Here is a 20959-nt window from a genome sequence, read left to right as displayed (position 1 = left end):
AAAACATATGTTTTTGGAGGTGTCTGGACACTTTGGATCACATTGTGTAATTTGTTAAAAATCATCTCATATTAAAAGCAATATAGGTAGAAAGCTACACAATGATTTTATAGTAAGATGTTAACAGTGTAGGAAAAGATAGATTGTTCAAATGGTTCAAATGGCTCTGAGCACTATGGGACTTAACTGCTATGGTCATCAGTCCCCTAGAACTTAGAACTACTTAAACCTAACTAACCTAAGGACAGCACACAACACCCAGCCATCACGAGGCAGAGATAATCCCTGACCCCGCCGGGAATCGAACCCGGGAACCCGGGCGTGGGAAGCGAGAACGCTACCGCACGACCACGAGATGCGGGCAGATAGATTGTTACTTACCATAATGGAGACATGTTATGTTGCAGACAGGCACAATTAAAAGAGGCTTACATAAAGCTTTTGGCTGCAGCCTTCATCAGCAAAAGAGAAAGAGAGACACAAACACCATTCATACACACAAGCAAGCACACCTCACACAAGCATGACTGCCCACACCTCGCGTACATATGACAGCCAACTCCTGCAGCTCAGTCCAGAATCCTACATGAAGTTTCCATTGTTTGATTTTATAATAAGATGTGTTATGCATTTACATTATAAGCTACATTAATTATAATCAATGAGGGGAAATACAGAGTTTGAAAGTAAACACAAAGAGAGAAATATAAACTGCTACCTTGACTCATTGTTAATGTTTGTTTTGATAAAATCAGCTTTAGTACTTTGTTTTTACATACGGTTTGTACAAGTCAAAGAATAAGACAATTAAATTATAATTACAATGGTTAATAAGTGAGAATCAGGCAAAATGGAGTATGTAAGTCTAAAAAATGAGACTGACAAGAAATGTAAAATGGTAAAGCAGGAATGACTAGATGGGAAATGTAGGGATGTAGAAGCATGTATGGCTAATAGTGCGTAGTAAAATAGAAGGGCCTTCGGAGAAAAAGAGAAAAATCTGCCTGAGTATTAAGAACTCAGGTGCTGAGCCCACACTACACAAAGAAAGGAAGGTTAAAAGGGCAAAGGAATATATAGTGTGTCTACATAAGGAAAACAAATATGTAGACAGTACAGAAATTGAAGGAAATAAATGAAGATGAGATAGAAGATGTGATATTGCGAGAAGATTTTGCCAAAGTTCTGAAAGACCTAAGTTGAACCACGTCCCCTGGAGTAGATGACATTCCCTTAGAATTATTAAGAACTTTGGGAGAACTAGCCAAGACAAAACTACTCCAATTTTTATGAAAAATATATTAGGCAGATGACATACTCTCAGAATTCAAGAAGAATGTAATAAATCCTGTTTCAGAGAAATCAGGTGCTGACACATGTGAATACTGCTGAATTATCAATTTAATGATACGTGATTGCAAAACAATGACAAAAATTATTTACAGGAGAATGGAGAAACTGGAAGAGGCCAACCTTGGACAAGATCATTTTTGGATCCAAAGAAATGTGGGGAGCCCATACTGATACCACGACTTATTTCGGAACACAGACCAGAGAAAGGTAAACTTACCTTTACAGCATTTTCAGAAGAAAGCTTTTGACAACGTTGACTGGAATACACTTTTTTTAAATTCTGTAAGTAGCAGGGGTAAAATATAGGTAGCAAAAAGTTGTCTACAACTCTACACAAACCAGAGCACATTTATAAGAGTTGAAAGACATAGAAGGGAAACAGTGACTGAGAAGCAGTGAGACCGGGTTACAGCCTGTCCCTAATGTTGTTCAAGCTATGCAGTGAGCAAGCAGTAATGGAAATCATGGAGACATTTGGAAAAGAAATTAAAGGTCATGGAGCATAAATACAAGTTTTGGGTAATTCTGTCAGATATAACAAAAGATTGGAAAGAGCAGTAGAACAGAATGGACAGCATCTTGAAAAGAGTTTATAACATGAATGTCAACAAAAGTAAAACTAGAGTAACGGAATGTAGTCAAAATGAATCAGGTGATGCTGACATAACTGGGTTAGTAAATGAGGCACTAAAAGTAGCAGATTAGTTTTGCTGTTTCAGCAGCAAAATAACGTGATCGTCAAAGAGGAGAGGATATAAAATGCAGAGTGCCAAAAGCAAGAAAACCTTTGCTGAAAAACTGAAATGTGTTAAAACTGATTATAAATGTGAGTGTTAAGAAGTCTCTTCTGAAGGCATTTGTAGGGAGTGTAGCCTTGTATGGAAGTGAAACATGGAAATAATCAGTTCAGACAAGAAGTGAATAGAAGCTTTTGAAATGAGGTGCTACAGAAGAATGTAGAAAATTACATGGGAAGATTGAATAGCTAATGAGGAGATATGAAACTGAATTGGGGAAAAAAGTTTCTGCCACAAATTGACTAAAAGGAGGTATCAGTTGATAGATCTCATCCAGAGGCATCAATGTACCATCATTTCCATAAAGGAAGGAAGTGTGGACAGTAAAAGTTGAAGAGGAAGGCCCTGGCTTGAAGACAATGAACAGATTCCAACAGATATAGGTTGCGGAAGTTATGTAGAGATGAAGAGGCTTGCACAGGGTAGAATAACATGGAGATCTGCATCAAACCAGTTTTCAGACTAAAGACCACAACAACAACAATAGGTGAGGTTACAAGTTCAACACAATAAATGTAAATAATAACATGAATTGAATATACAGTGTAAATACTCCCAGCCATGACAGCAACACTGTTATATTTGCAACAAAGAAATCAACAATATGCATTCTAATATTGATACGAGTCAAGTGGTGTTAAACATTTACGATCCAGCAACAACTATACATGGATTATCATTCTCATTTTTGCAACATGCCTCCCATACTATCACTCTGTGCACTTTTTGTTGCACTGTAATGTATGTGAGTTAATCTCACATGTATATAAATTACTGGTTATGGATATTCTAATGCCATAAATCACTTTTCACAACACCATGTTTTCCTTTGTTAATAATCACTTTTTGTCTTGGTGTCTTAAAACCCAAATGTCGTAGGTACAACAATATCTCTGGAGGTCTTTTTCTAGTTTTGAAGTCCAGTACTCACACAGTTGATGAACCAGTACATCCTTTATAATACTGTAGGAATTGTTGCCTAACAACTTAGTTATTCATATCTCCAATGAAACTGGTACTGCCATCATTTTATTTGTTTATTCTGGGAGTTGTCATCTTTTATAACCAAATCTCATAGATACTATAATTATCACTGGAGGTTTATTTCTAGTTTGTAGTCAAGTTTCCACAGAGTAAATGGTCTATTACATTGATAATCATACTGTAGAAATTACTGTCTGAAAACAGAGTTATCTATCGCCATTGAAGTAGTACTATCATCACTTTATTTGTTTAATCTGGAAGTAATAATTTAAAAAAATCAAATCTTACAGATACAATAATTTTTACTGGATGTTTTTCTTCTATTTTTGAAGACCAGTATTCAGAGAGCTGATGGCCATTACCTTGTTTATAATGGTTTGGGCTCCCTCTGCGTGGAAGAAGACTGACATAACTTTTTAGTACGAAAACAAAAATTTTATCTTTCATTCCTCCATACTGAAATGTGGTAGCTGGCTTCAGCATTGGGCAGCTGCCACTGTCAAACATCTGTGGCATGGGATGCTGAGGTGTTTAAAGTTCCCACAGTGAGGGCTGTTGAACCAGGGATGCCTTCAGTGCAGTTTGGTCAACCTCTTCGATCAGTAGGGTGGTGTGACGGGAATCATACATTGCCTCAGGCACCAGCGTTTGACAAAATGGGCAAGGGTGCACAGCTCTCTTGCCTGCCAGCACTCATCTGGTTAACATGCTCCTCTCCCATTCCCCTGTGCCATGACACTTAATTCCATGTGGTTCCTACGGTCACCTCTCCCCTTCTACACTCACTGATGTAAAGCGACATTTTGCTATAAACCTTCTTTGGGGGTCAGTTTTTACCAATTAATCTTTGTTCACTATTTAGACCAACTAAAATCCAGGAATTATTGCCTAACAATTTAGTTATTTAATCTCCGATGAAACAGTTACTGTTGTCACTTTATTTGTTCATTTTTGGGGTCATCATTTTTTTAAAACCAAATTGCACAGGTACAATAAATTTTAATCAGCATTTTTTTCTAGTTTGGAAGCCAGTACTGGCAGAGTAATGGTGCACTGCATTGTTTATAATACCAGAATTGTAGAAATAATTGCCTACTATGCTGCAAGGACAACTGACACTCATTACGTCTGGCAGGCCATTGGAATTTGCTCGCACAATGACCTAATTGGCCATCTTCAATCCTAACTGACTCATAAACAGTGCAACATATCACATTTTTTCTTTAACAGTTATTTCTCAGCACAGCGTACCCTAAACACCCTTACAAGGTTCTCAGACTGTTTTCATCACCACATATAACACTTCCCACCAATGGTAGGCATCATTTAAGACTGGCTATGCTCCTGAGAGGTGACAGGGCATAAACACTCTGCAGCATTGATATGCAGTGTATGATGCTTATCATCCAGTCATCTGTGTCGCGTCAACGGCAGTAGGCTGAGCAAAATTGATGTTCTTGGTTCACTTCTAAAATGTCTTTCTCTCCTCAGTGGCACTCATTCTTATGTTTTATTTGTTGAAAACCAGTCAGTGAGTTTACTTGGGTATGCAGCATACTGCACACCTGGTTAGTAGATCCTGCCAGTTCAGCAAAATCTCATCATCTCAGGGTCGACAAATACTTGAGGATACCTACCATCATTAGGATGCATCAGTGAATATTTTATCTTAACAAAATTTGTTCCTCTTGACATTATCTACCATCTCTATACATTTGCCGCAAAGACCTCGAATCACCATGTATATACTTTGTCTTCAGGCTCTTCCATACTTTACGGTTTCCTTTGCTTCTTCTTCCATCTCTGCTTCTTTTCACTTCTATTATTTCTTTAATGATAATGTTTGCAAATAATTTTTCCTTAGAATGTGTCCAATACAGTTTACTTACTTCTGCAGGAGAGTCATTGTCTTCTTTACACTTGTAAGCCTTCATTATTCCTTTCATTGTCTGCCCACTTAATTATCTCTGTTGTTTTCCATACCGCTATTTTCAGTTCCAAACATCTGTGGCTTTTGGGATAGATACTGAAATTTCACTTCAAATTGGGATTGGGATTGTACTATCACTTTACTGTATGTAAATTCCTCACATTTTAACTCACGAATGGACTGTGGGCACCAATGGAACTGATCATATTAACTGTTCTTTCTATCACAGGATAGTATATAGTTACAGAGATGGACATGTAAGAAAGCATCATCTGATGACATCAGGGAGATTCATGTTCTCTGTAAATCCACCATGTAGAAAGAATATTCACAACATAATATCCATTGGAAGAAACAGGATTAAGATCAAATTAGCCATACCAAAGCCATGGCCAGTTTAGGGCCCAAGCAGCATAAGTTGGCACTTGGAGCACCAAGTTGAGAGGGGCAGCAGAGGCACCACAACTACAAGATTTCTATATGTAATGCATCGTAATTAATAGCAGACACATGTGGTGCCAAGCTGACATGGGCATATACAGTGCGTAGCACACGTAGGGACAAAGACAGGAAGTGTATGAGGGAAAAGGGGGGCAGGAAGTGCACCAGATGATGTGTCACTTGTGCGAAAAAATGTTCTCAAACCAGTACTGACCAAAGCCAGCCAACTCATTGGTAGAATGCTCAATGTTTTCAATACAAAATCTTGAAGCATACATTCCTTACTATATAACTCAGTGTCAGGGTCTAATATGGAATATGGACACTCATCTTACTGAAGAAGATATTTCTAATGCTATAGCGTCTGCTATTTTGGCACTTGCAGTGCCACCCATACATGACAAAGAAGGTAAACAAAAGTGGGAAGATCAGGGTCATCATATATAAAACACGTGCAGTTACTTTTAACTCACAAACACTGCCTTATTTATCATGGTGTATGGGATGTTGTGCTCTGCAGAGATGCATGTACTGCCAGTGCATCAGTGTTTTGTCTCTGATTTAATCATGTTAGTACTCAGTGTCTGTCTGCCCCATGAAGCACAAATTTTGGAGGAGATCACTTTTGGACTGAATGCTCAACTACACACTTCAGAGACTTTGTTGCAGCAATACACATAATGAAATGAAATGGATTTTCCCTGAATACACAGCTCAGTACCAGATCAAGGAAACTGCAATGAAACAAAGAATAATATACATGCAAGCTAAAAGCTTAGCAAGTACCTACTCAAATGTGGAAGTAGCACTAATATCATCAGCACATGATGACAAATGTGCATTGTCAAGCTAAAAAACACCGTAAGACTCCTTATTGTCAACAATGGTGACCTGTTCTTTGCTCACCACAGTGGGACCCTTCACCTCTGCACTCAAACACACTCCATTTGAGTCCTACCATCAATAGCTCATATCCTTCTCAATATCATGTCACTGAATATAACAAAAATCCCCACAGAGAATATTTAATGCAACCCCAAAATTCTGGAAGACAGCCAAATTAAGTAGAAATATCTCCATACTAAAAACTTCTTAATTTAATTATGGAAATTATAACTCAACATCAATCTGCTCCATCAGGACCATTCAACCTCATTTCAATACACCAAATGATAACAATGTATGAATTAACTGACTAGAACCAACATTTATGTTTTGCAGGGATTTCAAAGCACACTGTCATGTTGGGTTGCAAAATAAGTGACATGTATGGAGAGGCCACAATGGATGTGGTCAATGATTTTAATTTAATCATTCTAAATGATGAGTCACCAATGCAATAATTACTTCCAGATCAAAGATTGTTGGCAACAGACCTTACACTTTGCACTTCAAAGACCATGCAAGACTTTAAATGGGAAGTACACCCATATCCTACAGGTTCAGGCCACTTCCCCATCACATTAACTTCACAAAGCTCCACTGCCTCAAGGCTATATCAAATTGGAACAAAAGAAGGACTAACTGGAACAATAACAAATTTATGCCCATAGATTTCTAGAGGACTAATGCAAGGTTAAGGTAAGAGGTGTGTCTGCTTGCTAACTGAAATAATCTGTGATGCTACAACCCATGGAAATTTCCAGTTTGAAGCAGTCAAGAAAATGAAAGGAATGACAATACCCAAGCATGCTTGTGTGTGATTGCAAACAGCAGATATGCATATAAAGCATACAACAAATAGCATAGCTGGAAAGTTATTTAAACTGATATCGTTAGTTCCTTTTACTTCCCTTCTTTTCTCTCCCCCCTCCACCTTCAATTTACAAAATATCTATCATAGCTGTGGATTTAGTGTGCTGTCCATTCTTTCAGTCATGTCCTGCAGAACAAGCACCTTGCATTCATATAACTGATTCGCCTCAGCAGACAATGACTCCACTATCTTCAGTGCAAATGCACATTTCCTTTGATCTCAAGAAGAAATGTAAAAATCGGTGGACTTGGAGAACATGGACGGGGACAGTAGATAGGTGGTACTACATGGGAATGTGAATCGACCTAGGGAGTGTACCAGGATAGTCTGTGCATTTTCAGTAAACACTATGACCAGGTGGCACAGTGGTTAACACAATTGCTTAGTAAGCAGGAGATCCTGGGTTCAAGCCCCACCAGGGCACCTGTTTTCACTCATCACCACTAATTCTATATAGACTCCCAATGCAGCTTTCAGTTTTTATCAGCATGTACAACTAAGACCTAAGAATTTTCTATTCTGTTTATTATTTATTGTTGATATAATAAGTTAACTGGAGGTAGTTTATTTTGACAGTAGAAAACAAGATGAGCAGTCCTCTTCCAACGTTTAAAGCTAGCCCATTTGTGCAAGACTCTCACCTACTTTCCGAAAACATCATTCACTACCTTCTACATTGCTGTTTCTTTGCTCAGCTTCACAATTATGATTGTATCATTGGCAAACAGGACTAATTCTCACTCCTGTTTCAAATAAAATACCAGATCAGTCAGATAAAGCAAGAACAGTAGTGAACCAATGATTGACCCTCTAGGACTCCGATTGTAATTGATCCCCATGGAGATGATGTGACTTCCTTCTCTGGAGTATTGGAACAGCCTAGGATAAGTTTCTGTATTCTGTAACTTAAATAAGAACTTAAATAAATCCACAATCCACACTAATATTATAAATGCAAAAGTGGGTTTACCTGTTACTTTTTTATGACTATACCATTCAACCTACTGAATGCTGAGGAAGAATATGTATAAAAAAGAAAAGGAGAAAAGGAGAGAGAAAGAGAAAGAAATAAAGAGAGAGAGACATAAAGAGAGAGAAAGAAATATATAAATGACCTAGTAGATAGTGTCTGAAGTTCCATGCGGCTTTTCGCGGATGATGCTGTAGTATACAGCGAAGTTGTAGCATTAGAAAATTGCAGTGAAATGCAGGAAGATCTGCAGTGGATAGGCACTTGGTGCAGGGAGTGGCAACTGACCCTTAACATAGACAAATGTAATGTATTGCAAATACATAGAATGAAGGATCCTTTATTGTATGATTATATGATAGCGGAACAAACACTGGTAGCAGTTACTTCTGTAAAATATCTGGGAGTATGCGTGTGGTACAATTTGAAGTGGAATGATCATATAAAATTAATTGTTGGTAAGGCGGGTGCCAGGTTGAGATTCATTGGGAGAGTCCTTAGAAAATGTAGTCCATCAACAAAGGAGGTGGCTTACAAAACACTCGTTCGGTCTATACTTGAGTATTGCTCACCAGAATGGGATCCGTACTAGGTCGGGTTGACAGAGGAGATAAAGAAGATCCAAAGAAGAGCGGCGCGTTTCACCACCGGGTTATTTGGTAAACGTGATAGCGTTACGGAGATGTTTAGCAAACTCAAGTGGTAGACTCTTCAAGAGAGCCGCTCTGCATCGCGGTGTAGCTTGCTGTCCAGGTTTCGAGATTCTGGATGAGGTATCGAATATATTGCTTCCCCCTACTTATACCCCCCGAGGAGATCACGAATGTAAAATTAGAAAGATTCGAGCACACACAGAGGCTTTCCAGCAGTCGTTCTTCCCGCGAATCATATGCAAGTGGAACAGGAAAGGGAGGTAATGACATCGGCACGTAAAGTGCCCTCCGCCACACACCACTGGGTGGCTTGCGGAGTATAAATATAGATGTAGTTGTAGAATGGGAGAGAGAGAGAGAGTCAGCCCCTAAGTGGGTGATGTAAGGAATGGACCATCTTTTTTTAAATCAGTGAATGTAAGCTGTGATGAAAAATTATTTAATTTGTTGCCTGATGCACACATTGTATAATGTGTAGCTACTTCATTAGAACAGTGCCACAACCCTCCTCATGCATCATTTGGCAGCAATGCTGCACATGCTGCATAAACATGTATTACGGCAGCTGGGAGGGTAGGGGGGGGGGGGGGTGGCGGGGAGGCGTAACATCGTGAGCTTTGTTTACTTTTATGGGCAGACACATGCAGGGATGTTCTGATAAAATTTTCAAGTAAGTACTTGATATTTTTGTTTTGATACCAAGTACTTTTAGAATCAAATCATTCTTTCAGTACTTACTCAATATCAAAAGAAAAGTACTTGTATCAAATCAATTTTACGGGCTTATCCCTGAAGTGCATGAGTGACTGCTTGTGTATATGGTACTGCCTTCCATCCCCCACACTGAGTTTTGACCACTGGGCCTGCTCCTCTATTCATTGGCCATATTGTTTGTCATGGTTTGCAGTCATGCAGTGACTGCTTCTTGTCAAAGGTTTGTTGGGTTTTATTGTGTCCTGACGCCACTGAGATCTGAAGGATGGATATATTTTACTTAAATTAATGACACCATGAAAAAGTAAAACAATGTTTTAAAACTGTTTTGTGGCAATATGTCCAATTTATTTAAACAAGCTGGTGCCCATGAAACTGCTGTAGAATGAAAGCAACAAAAAGTTAGAAGTGCCTCTGAGACTGATAAAACAACTAAAAGGTGTGTCTGAAACCAATAATAATTCTCCTTTGATAATCTCTGAAACAAAATTGTTACACCTGTTCAGGCTTATTTTTTACATTATGAGTCATATTTTGATCTTTGTCAGTAATTTAATTTCATTCTTGATATTGTATGAGGAAAAATCTTTTTAAATTTTGAAGTTAAAACATGACCCAAGAAAACAGTGTATCAGAATTAAAATTAAAACTTATAGTCTGGGAAGTGTAATATTTTGACAAATACAGTGGAGCTTAAAACAATATCTTATCATTATAGCAACTTACATGCCTAGTAAATGTATATTTTTAAAAGCTGGTGTAACTATGATTCAGAATAGAAATATGTTGTCTCCTAAATATTTATAGCTATTTCTCTTCCATGAAGACATGTGACATCACACACACAACCCTTGAACTTCTATCTAAGTGACTAAAAGTTATAAACAATGTGCAGGTATAAATTATCAGAATGGGATGAGAAAAATCAACATCCAGTCTATGAAGGAAACACTAGTGCAGGGAATGCTGCAGGCGTCGTTAGTGCAAGCATTTCTTTTTCTCATATTTGTACATGATATTGTAGAACCTTATAATTCCCATGTAATTAATTACACTGATGACATATCTCTGTTGTTTTATGATGATAATATGGAGGATGTAACATATTTTTCAACACATAAGGCATCAGAAGTGATTAAATAATTTAGTAATTGGGGCCTAACTGTCAATATCAGAAAATCATAGTAAGTTGAGTTCAAAGCAAGCAACTCATGCAACAGATGTGTAGACAGTTTGTGGGATTTTGTACACAGACGATGAAGACTTTAAATTCCTTGGTCTGAACTTGTCAGCCACAATAGGAAAACTATGTCAGTTTCATGAGTAGGAAAATAAGCAGTGCATAGCACTTATTAAGTCAACTGTCCAAAATGGTGTGTAACAACAATGGAAATGATATACTACCAATTAATTTTCCCATTTGTAAATTATAGGATAGAGTTGAGGTGGTGTGCCACTTATGAGCACCTGAAAAGAATACTGGTACTACAAATGAGAGAGGTTAGGCTGATACATGGTCTGGGTACAGGGAGACCTGTCATTGCGATCTTATCAAAACTAAATATCTCTTTGTATAATGTTTGTAAGCCATTAGGGTCACACACCCAAATGTTATTACATACAAAATATTTCTTAAAAATAAATGCCTGTATTCATTGAAGGAATTCCAAGCTGTATGTTTTATGTATTAACCTTTGTAGATAAATATGTTATGTAGCAAATCTATGTACACAAATATCATACATAATATACCTTTGTTAACAAAATGATGTTTACAAAAGTCAAAATGTGATGACTACATCCAACAAGAAATGTAAATAAAAAATTAAAAAAGATGAAGTTGAAAAATTTATTTTAAATCATACTCTGCTGTTTTCAGTGTTACACCACGAACTTCTCAGAGAACTGCAATACTTCAGATGGTAAGTGACATTTCATATTTTAAGAGTCCTACACTTTGACAAAAACATAGCTGAGTTTTGGATTTCATTGATAATCTTCTACCAATTGACAACACTTGGTACCACACTTTCCATGAAAAGTAAAGGATTTTGTTTCATCCTTGGTGAGGCACACAGTTTTACCTCCCATGTAAGTAAACATTCCTTTTATTAATTAAAATTTCAGATTAAAGTATGTAGCATGCTAACTTTACCTACATTGGTGGAATGATTAATCACTACCAGCACTAACACCTTATAACTTGGATGTGAATAGTTAAGTGCAAATAGCATCAAATCAAGTAAACATCCATTAGAATTTAGGGGATCAAGAAGGGAATACACAAAAGGAGACAAAGATAATGCAACATTAAAATATAGATCAGAAGAAGCCAGAAAACGAAATACACTATCAATAAGGCACAAAGACTTAAGATATGAAAGCAGAGAAAATATAAGATAAAAACCGACTGATGTATAAAAGAAGGGAAGACACAGATATATACAGAAGAAGATAGGATGGAAATAATAGAAGAAGGAATGTCAATCAGTATAAGACCTAGTCTTTGAGATATTTCTACTTTTTTTATTCTTCTTCCATCTTCTCTCGACTGTGCCAGAAGGAATGTCTGGCCTCAGAACTGTGAGTTCAATTAATCTTTCTACTTGTGGAGGTATTTAAGCATTGATGTCACTGAATATATATTTGATCTGACTTTTACTAGTCTGTAAATTATTATTTGAAGAATAATGATTTATCATCTTGAGTTTGAAGTTTGCCATCCTAGTATGCTAATTAAACATAATTACACATACTACACAGAATTGTTACCTTTGTGCCTGTTCCATGGGCTTCAATATAATCCACACTTGCTGGGTCAATAGAAGCTGATCTGTAGGTCTCTTCCAGCAAACGTGACTGCATTTCTCTTGATGGGTAAGACATGCTTGTGGTTTTATGGCCATCAGTGTTTATACCAATATGCACAATTTCTGCATAGTGACGGCGAGCAATATCAGATTTTTGAAGAAATATTGCCGCTACTGCTTCACTTCTTACATATCCATCAGCTGTTATCAGAACAGAGGTTAAATATTACTCTTACGTATAATTACATGACACTGCATATCCTTCCCAAACAATTTTCCCATGATCAAAACTGCTAAACCTATAAAATGTGGAAGAATATGGGTACAAATATTTTTCTGTGCATGAAAAATAAAATTCTTTATTTAAGAGTAGGCATTCCAGGTGGTTAAGACATATTATTATTCATTTCTTTTAATTTAGGAAATACACAGACCATGTATATGGTCTGTGTATGGTAACACTTCTCCAAATATATAAGCTTGGGTCCTTTGTTACGAAGACATTTGCCAAACTTTATCTCATCTAGTTTGTATATACCGCCCTACCTCCTTTCAACTTTCCAGTGTCTTCTGACTTACATCAGTAGCCTTTTCATGAACCTCTCCGAAGGTACCAGTTTAGTAATGATTGAAACAATACCATTCAATGTATCAAAATATATCCTGAAATAACCATTCTCTCCAGAAAGGAAGAGTCATGTGGCATTGTTGGCTGGTAGCCATTGAAGATTAGGTTCAACTACCTGATCAGAAAAGCTTTTCTTTCGCAATGAACAACAGGCTGTATCTTCACAGCGTATGAGAGTTGAGTCTACAGTGTATTTGTTCATTACTATTGGACATGTATAAAGTGTGGCCAAGCTGTATGTTCCTATCTGTTGCATGGATCACCATCAACCATGTCACATGCCCTCATTCCACAAGACACAGCAGAAAGGTTTGGAATTCAATTGAAAACACTGGCATGATGGTGATCAGGAACTTCACACTATCACATCTCCTTCTGTTGGTCAAATACGGTGATGAAAATTTCTTACACTATCAGCAATTGAACTGCTACCTCTGAGTCAAGCATAACTGAATTGGCAATCCCATCTAAAAACAATGTTTCGACCACTGAGGTGCAAAACTGATGGAAGCTCTTGGCCAGACACACCACTTGCAAATTTAGCTTCAGTTACATCATTCCACTTGGTCAGTAAGATCTCCAAGGCTGACATAAAATACATTCTCTACCTCATCACCACAAGAACAATATCTACAAGTTTTCCAAGTTCAAAAATCCCAACTACCCACACTCACTCCATTTTGGCCACTTATTATACACTGAGAGGATTGCCACTATTTGGAGTAGCATCTTAAGCCCATTGCCCTTAGCCTACCTTCATAAGGATAACAATAACACTCATCTCATCCCCCCTCCCACCCTAAAACTTCAGCATCTGTTCAAATCCAAAGCTTTGCTGTCATTTAACAATACATTCTATCATGTCCCTCACATTGTAATTTACTATGCCCTTCATTGGACTTTTCATGCTCGTATATGTCTCCTTTAAAAGCTAGATCTTCAAACAAAGTGATGTAACACAAATAGCTAATCATATAGCAACTTCTCATGCTGAGCTGATAATGAGCCATTCACACTTTGTAGGAATTTAAAACTTTTTTGTGGCTCAGAAGTGTGATAACAACCTTATGATATGGATCCAGAGCCAAAAAGCCCTGCAGCAATTTCTCTGACATTTCAAATGCTTTCCAATTTATATTCATCCAGTCCTCTCTGCCTCTGAAGCCATATTGTTGGGCATTGCTTTCTGGATCTTTAAAAATCTTTGTCAGCTTAAATCTGCTAACCACCATCTCCAGTCTGACAGTTACCATTCCTTTCATTTCAAAAATTTCCTCTCTATATTCTAGGTAGACAAAACTGCACATGGAAGTGACAACAGTGTAAAATCATCATCAAACTTAGGAGAACACACAAATATGCAGAAGCACATAGGAAGGTCAATAGAAACATAAAACAGAAAACATAGAAAAATGTGGGAAACAGTCTGTCTTTAAACAGCAAACATAGAAAAATGTTGGAAACTGCCCATCTTTCTCAGTTAATAAATTAATCTGATGAATAAAAACCATTTTCAAGCACAAACTCCATTATTAACCTTTCAAATAATTCCTTATCTTGAAGAAATTTAATATCACATGGAAGTGAGTAAAAGATTTAGGTTAAATTCTATGGGTCACAGTGTATGACATACTTCCTTCTTGTGTTATGATTGTGATATGTTTAATTTGTTTTATGGTATAACAAATTGTTGCTTGTGAAGCCATGAACAAATAATTACATTCTGAGTAGTGATCTATATCCTTACTTGCTTAAAAAGACCAAAACAGTGGGTTCTTGGAAGCACTCGATACATAAATCTGACAACTATTTTTCAGTGGTAACCATGTTTTTGGTACCAGTGAACTGATCCAGAGGGTGATTCCATAGCACTTAAATGTATGAAAATAATCACAAGCAGATTTTAATATACTGTTATCTCTGATATTGGATATTACATGCAAAGGTTACTGGGCAAAGTCTTTTCAAAACAAAGAGAATGTGATATTACATATGCTGCAAACCACTGTGAAGGGATGGCAGAAACTACTTAGCACTATACTATGCATTAGTGCCTCTGTAATTTGTCTAATCTTGTCTTCACAGTCCCTATGGGAGTGATACATAGGGATCTGAAGTGTATTACTAGGGTCTTCTCTTAATACTGGCTCTTGAAATACTGGACATAGGTTTTTGAAAAAAAATTGTGGTAAGGTCTTATGGGACCAAACTGCTGAGGTCATTAGTCCCTAAGCCTACACACTACTTAATGTAAATTAAACCAACTGAAGCAATAGATAACACACCCACTCATGCCCGAGGGGGGACTCGAACCTCCAACAGGGGGAGCTACAAGGAATGTGACAAGGCGCCTTAGACTGCGTGGCATATAGCAATGTTTGATAGGATGTCTTGTCATGCCCACTATAACAAAACTGTGATTTTCCCTGTTGATTGTTGGATGACTAAAATCTCCACTGATTACAGTATGATTGGGAATTATATATGCAAGTAAACTGAGGTTTTCTCTAAATATTTCAATTGCAACAGGAGATGAGTATTGTGGGCAACAGAAAGAACCAATTACCAATCCATGCCCACCCCTAAAACTGAGATGCGCCCAAAAGCTCTTGCATTCAGCTTCAACTTCTATCACAATGTCTAGGAGTTTCTTGGCTACTATGACAAACACATCACCTCCATTTCCTATTAGCCTATCCTTTTGATATATAATTAAATTTTCCCCAAAAATCTCACTAATATCAATTTTAGGCTTCAACCTGCTTTTTGTACCTAGCATTATGTGAAATTCGCTGCTTTTCAGGAGCTCTTCAAACTCTGTTCTTTTGTTGTGAATGCTTCAGCAGTTAATTATTAGGATTTTGATAGTTTTATCAAAATAGTTTTATCAAATAAAAACAGTCTCAATCACGTTTTCAGAGTTTTGTTTATTAGCAGCCAGTTTTGGCCCCTTCCTCAGACCACCTTCAGGCTTTTTCCCACCATTATGCCTGCTGGTGGTGGCAGATGGAGCAAGACATATTTACTTCTACAGATCTTGCTCTGTCTGCTACCACCAGCAGGCATAATGGTGGGGAAAAGCATGAAGATGATCTGAGGAAAGGTTTGAAGCCGGTTGCCAATGAATAAAAATCTGAAAATGCAATCAAAACTGTTTTTATCTTTTAGCATTTTATACTGATCGCTGCTTTGCGCCAATTACAAAATGCTTTCTAAAATTTTAATACTTTTACCTGTGAGATGAATTCTGTTGAATTTACACTTATACTTCTGGGCCTCCTACAGCTGTCATTCTCTGGACTGTCTGGAGAGTTGCCTAATCTAAAAATACCCTTGTGTGCACCCCACATACTGCCAGCTACCTTGGTAACAGTCTCTGAAGTGTAGTTCATACTTGACCCATTTAGAGTCACTCTACAGCTCTCAACCCTATGGCACAAGTCCAGAAAGTTGCAGCCTAGCTTGTCACTGAGCATTCAAAATTGCTGGTTCAGACCTTCCTATTGCCTCGGAACCAGGGGGCTGTGATCAGTTCTGAGGACAATGCTGTAAACTGTGAACTTCACTGAAATTCCATGTGAAAGACTGGTCTTCACAACTTTCTCTGTCAGTCACCGGAATGACCTAAGTATTACCTCAGAGCCCAGATGACAACTATCATTGGTTCCAACATGTGCCACAATCTGCAGCTGGTTGCACCCTGTTGCCTCAATGGCTGCTGGAATAGCCACTTCAACATGTTGAATTACACCCCCTGGCACACACACTGAGTTCACCTGTTGTCCTTTCCTGTCTCTTGCTGCCATTTCCCTTATGGGTATCATTATTCACTATACATTTAACTGCCGACAATTAATATACCCCAATCTTTTGTGTTTGTTTTTTCTCAACACAGAACAAAACACGTAGCCCTAAATTTGGTGAAGTGAATCCCACTGACCCAGTTTCAGTTTCAGTGAAAGACCACCTTGAACTTGGTTAGAGGGATGAGTATAACAACCTGAGTTCTCCCTGGGCCCCATCTACACTGAACAGAGTGTCTAGATTTACCACTGACAGGCCACTTGCAGTCACGTATGAGATAGAAGGATCCTTCTCATCCCGTACGGTAAGCCTCCCCAGACCCATGGTTCTGGGTGACTTTCCCAAAATCTACCACTTTTCCTAGACCTTTTCCTTCACCCTACTTCCTTCCCCTTCAACCCTACTGCCTGAAGAAGGAGCCATTGGCTCAGAAATCTTGCCAATCACAAGAGTCTGTTATGTGTCTGTTCTGCCATCACTTGGTGAGCAGATTTTTTATCTATCCAATTAAATAATTCCCTATAAGAATTGAAATAAATACACAATATGAGATTTCTATAAAGGCAACAGGAAAACCTGTGGCAAAAACTACTCATTACCCAAAAACTTTCTCAGGTTAGTTATAGTCATTAACAAACTCAAAAATGAGGTAATTTATGATAAATGTAGATAATATACACTCCTCTTGAAGGAAAAATTAAGTGACACAATATGAAATCACAGTATCTGCTACAGTAACTAAATCACAAATGCCAATCCCTACAAATTTGATTATGCACAGGACATTAGTAACTTCCTCAAATTCTCAAATATGGTATAGGATCCCAAAGATGGGATGCACAGGTGTTTTGTGAGCAGTCTTCTTCATGGGCTAGGCACATTCCCAGTAACCGGCTAAAGAACCAAAGTTTGTCATCCACTTTATTTACAATAGAGGCTAAATGATAACTGATTTTCATACACCCAAAAACTGTAAATCCAAGTATTTATATTAATATAATAGAGGGAAACATTCCACGTGGAAAAAATATATCTAAAAACAAAGATGATGTGACTTACCAAACGAAAGCGCTGGCACGTCGATAGACACACAAACAAACACAAATATACACACAAAATTCTAGCTTTCGCAACCAACGGTTACTTCGTCAGGAAAGAGGGAAGGAGAGGAAAAGATGAAAGGATGTGGGGTTTAAAGGAGAGGGTAAGGAGTCATTCCAATCCCGGGAGCGGAAAGATTTACCTTAGGGGGAAAAAAGGACGGGTATACACTCGCACACACACACATATCCATCCGCACATATACAGACCCAAGCAGACATATTAAAAGGCAAAGAGTTTGGGCAGAGATGTCAGTCGAGGCGGAAATGCAGAGGCAAAGATGTTGTTGAATGACAGGTGAGGTATGAGTGGCGGCAACTTGAAATTAGTGGAGATTGAGGCCTGGTGGATAACGGGAAGAGAGGATATATTGAAGAGCAAGTTCCCATCTCCAGAGTTCGGATAGGTTGGTGTTAGTGGGAAGTATCCAGATAACCTGGACGGTGTAACACTGTGCCAAGGTGTGCTGGCCGTGCACCAAGGCATGTTTAGCCACAGGGTGATCCTCATTACCAACAAACACTGTCTACCTGTGTCCATTCATGTGAATGGACAGTTTGTTGCTGGTCATTCCCACATAGAATGCGTCACAGTGTAGGCAGGTCAGTTGGTAAATCACGTGGCTGCTTTCACACGTGGCTCTGCCTTTGATTGTGTACACCTTCCGGGTTACAGGACTGGAGTAGGTGGTGGTGGGAGGGTGCATGGGACAGGTTTTACACCGGGGGCGGTTACAAGGGTAGGAGCCAGAGGGTAGGGAAGAAGGTTTGGGGATTTCATAGGGATGAACTAAGAGGTTACAAAGGTTAGGTGGACGACGGAAAGACACTCTTGGTGGAGTGGGGAGGATTTCATGAAGGATGGATCTCATTTCAGGGCAGGATTTGAGGAAGTCGTATCCCTGCTGGAGAGCCACATTCAGAGTCTGGTCCAGTCCCGGAAAGTATCCTGTCACAAGTGGGGCACTTTTGTGGTTCTTCTGTGGGAGTTTCTGGGTTTGAGAGGATGAGGAAGTGGCTCTGATTATTTGCTTCTGTACCAAGTCGGGAGGGTAGTTGTGGGATGCGAAAGCTGTTGTCAGGTTGTTGGTGTAATGGTTCAGGGATTCCGGACTGGAGCAGATTCATTTGCCACGAAGACCTAGGCTGTAGGGAAGGGACCGTTTGATGTGGAATGGGTGGCAGCTGTCATAATGGAGGTACTGTTGCTTGTTGGTGGGTTTGATGCGGACGGACGTGTGAAGCTGGCCATTGGACAGGTGGAGGTCAACATCAAGGAAAGTGGCATGGGATTTGGAGTAGGACCAGGTGAATCTGATGGAACCAAAGGAGTTGAGGTTGGAGAGGAAATTCTAGAGTTCTCCTTCACTGTGAGTCCAGATCATGAAGATGTCATCAATAAATCTGTACCAAACTTTGAGTTGGCAGGCCTGGGTAACCAAGAAGGCTTCCTCTAAGCGACCCATGAATAGGTTGGCGTACGAGGGGGCCGTCCTGGTACCCATTGCTGTTCCCTTTCATTGTTGGTATGTCTGGCGTTCAAAAGCGAAGAAGTTGTGGGTCAGGATGAAGTTGGCTAAGGTAATGAGGAAAGAGGTTTTAGGTAGGATGGCAGGTGATCGGCGTGAAAGGAAGTGCTCCATCGCAGCAAGGCCCTGGACGTTCGGGATATTTGTGTATAAGGAAGTGGCATCAATGGTTACAAGGCTGGTTTCCGGGGGAAACAGATTGGGTAAGGATTCCAGGCGTTCGAGAAAGTGGTTGGTGTCTTTGATGAAGGATGGGAGACTGCATGTAATGGGTTGAAGGTGGTGATCTACGTAGGCAGAGATACGTTCTTTGGGGGCTTGGTAACCAGCTACAATGGGGCGGCCAGGATGATTGGGTTTGTGAATTTTAGGAAGAAGGTAGAAGGTAAGGGTGCGGGGTGTCTGTGGGGTCAGGAGGTTGATGGAGTCAGGTGAAAGGTTTTGTAGGGGGCCTAAGGTTCTGAGGATTCCTTGAAGCTCCGCTTGGGCATCAGGAATGGGATTACCTTGGCAAACTTTGTATGTGGTGTTGTCTGAAAGCTGACGCAGTCCCTCAGCCACATACTCCTGACGATCAAGTACCACGGTCGTGGAACCCTTGTCCGCCGGAAGAATGACGATGGATCGGTCAGCCTTCAGATCACGGATAGCCTGGGCTTCAGCAGTGGTGATGTTGGGAGTAGGATTAAGGTTTTTTAAGAAGGATTGAGAGGCAAGTTTGGAAGTGAGAAATTCCTGGAAGGTTTGGAGAGGGTGATTTTGAGGAAGAGGAGGTGGGTCCCGCTGTGACGGGGACGGAACTGTTCCAGGCAGGGTTCAATTTGGATAGTGTCTTGGGGAGTTTGATCATTAGGAGTAGGATTAGGATCATTTTTCTTCGTGGCAAAGTGATATTTCCAGCAGAGAGTACGAGTGTTGGACAGTAAATCTTTGACGAGGGCTGTTTGGTTGAATCTGGGAGTGGGGCTGAAGGTGAGGCCTTTGGATAGGACAGAGGTTTTGGATTGGGAGAGAGGTTTGGAGGAAATGTTAACTACTGAATTAGGGTGTTGTGGTTCCAGATTGTGTTGATTGGAATTTTGAGGTTTTGCAGGGAGTGGAGCTGGAAGTGGGAGATTGAGTAGATGGGAGAGACTGGGTTTGTGTGCAATGAGAGGAGGTTGAGGTTTGCTGGAAAGGTTGTGAAGGGTGAGTGAGTTGCCTTTCCGGAGGTGGGAAACCAGGAGATTGGATAGTTTTTTGAGGTGAAGTGTGGCATGCTGTTCTAATTTGCGGTTAGCCTGTAGGTGGATGCTCTGAACAGCCGGTGTGGATGTGGGAGAGGAAAGATTGAGGACTTTTATTAAGGATAGGAGTTGACGGGTGTGTTCATTGGCTGAGTTGATGTGTAGGAGAAGGATTAGGTGGGTGAGGGCAATGGATTGTTCAGTTTGGAACTGGTATAGGGACTGATGGAAAGAAGGGCTCCAGCCAGAGATGGGAACTTTAAG

The 20959-nt window shown here is 39.3% G+C and overlaps 1 protein-coding gene across 1 annotated transcript in view; it reads right to left on the bottom strand.

The window, feature by feature from the left end:
- Positions 1–20959, bottom strand: part of LOC124606090 (fatty acid synthase-like) — a 448407-nt gene that overhangs the window by 338776 nt on the left and 88672 nt on the right. The window contains exon 5 of the mRNA XM_047138055.1: positions 12371–12609. Within this exon, the coding sequence (XP_046994011.1) occupies positions 12371–12609 (239 nt within the window). The remainder of the gene's footprint in view (positions 1–12370; positions 12610–20959) is intronic.

Source organism: Schistocerca americana, chromosome 3, assembly GCF_021461395.2.
Source record: "Schistocerca americana isolate TAMUIC-IGC-003095 chromosome 3, iqSchAmer2.1, whole genome shotgun sequence".
Taxonomy (NCBI): Eukaryota; Metazoa; Arthropoda; class Insecta; order Orthoptera; family Acrididae; genus Schistocerca; species Schistocerca americana.
The sequence above is the reverse complement of the archived record's forward strand: the minus strand, read 5'-3'. Positions and strand labels throughout refer to the sequence as shown.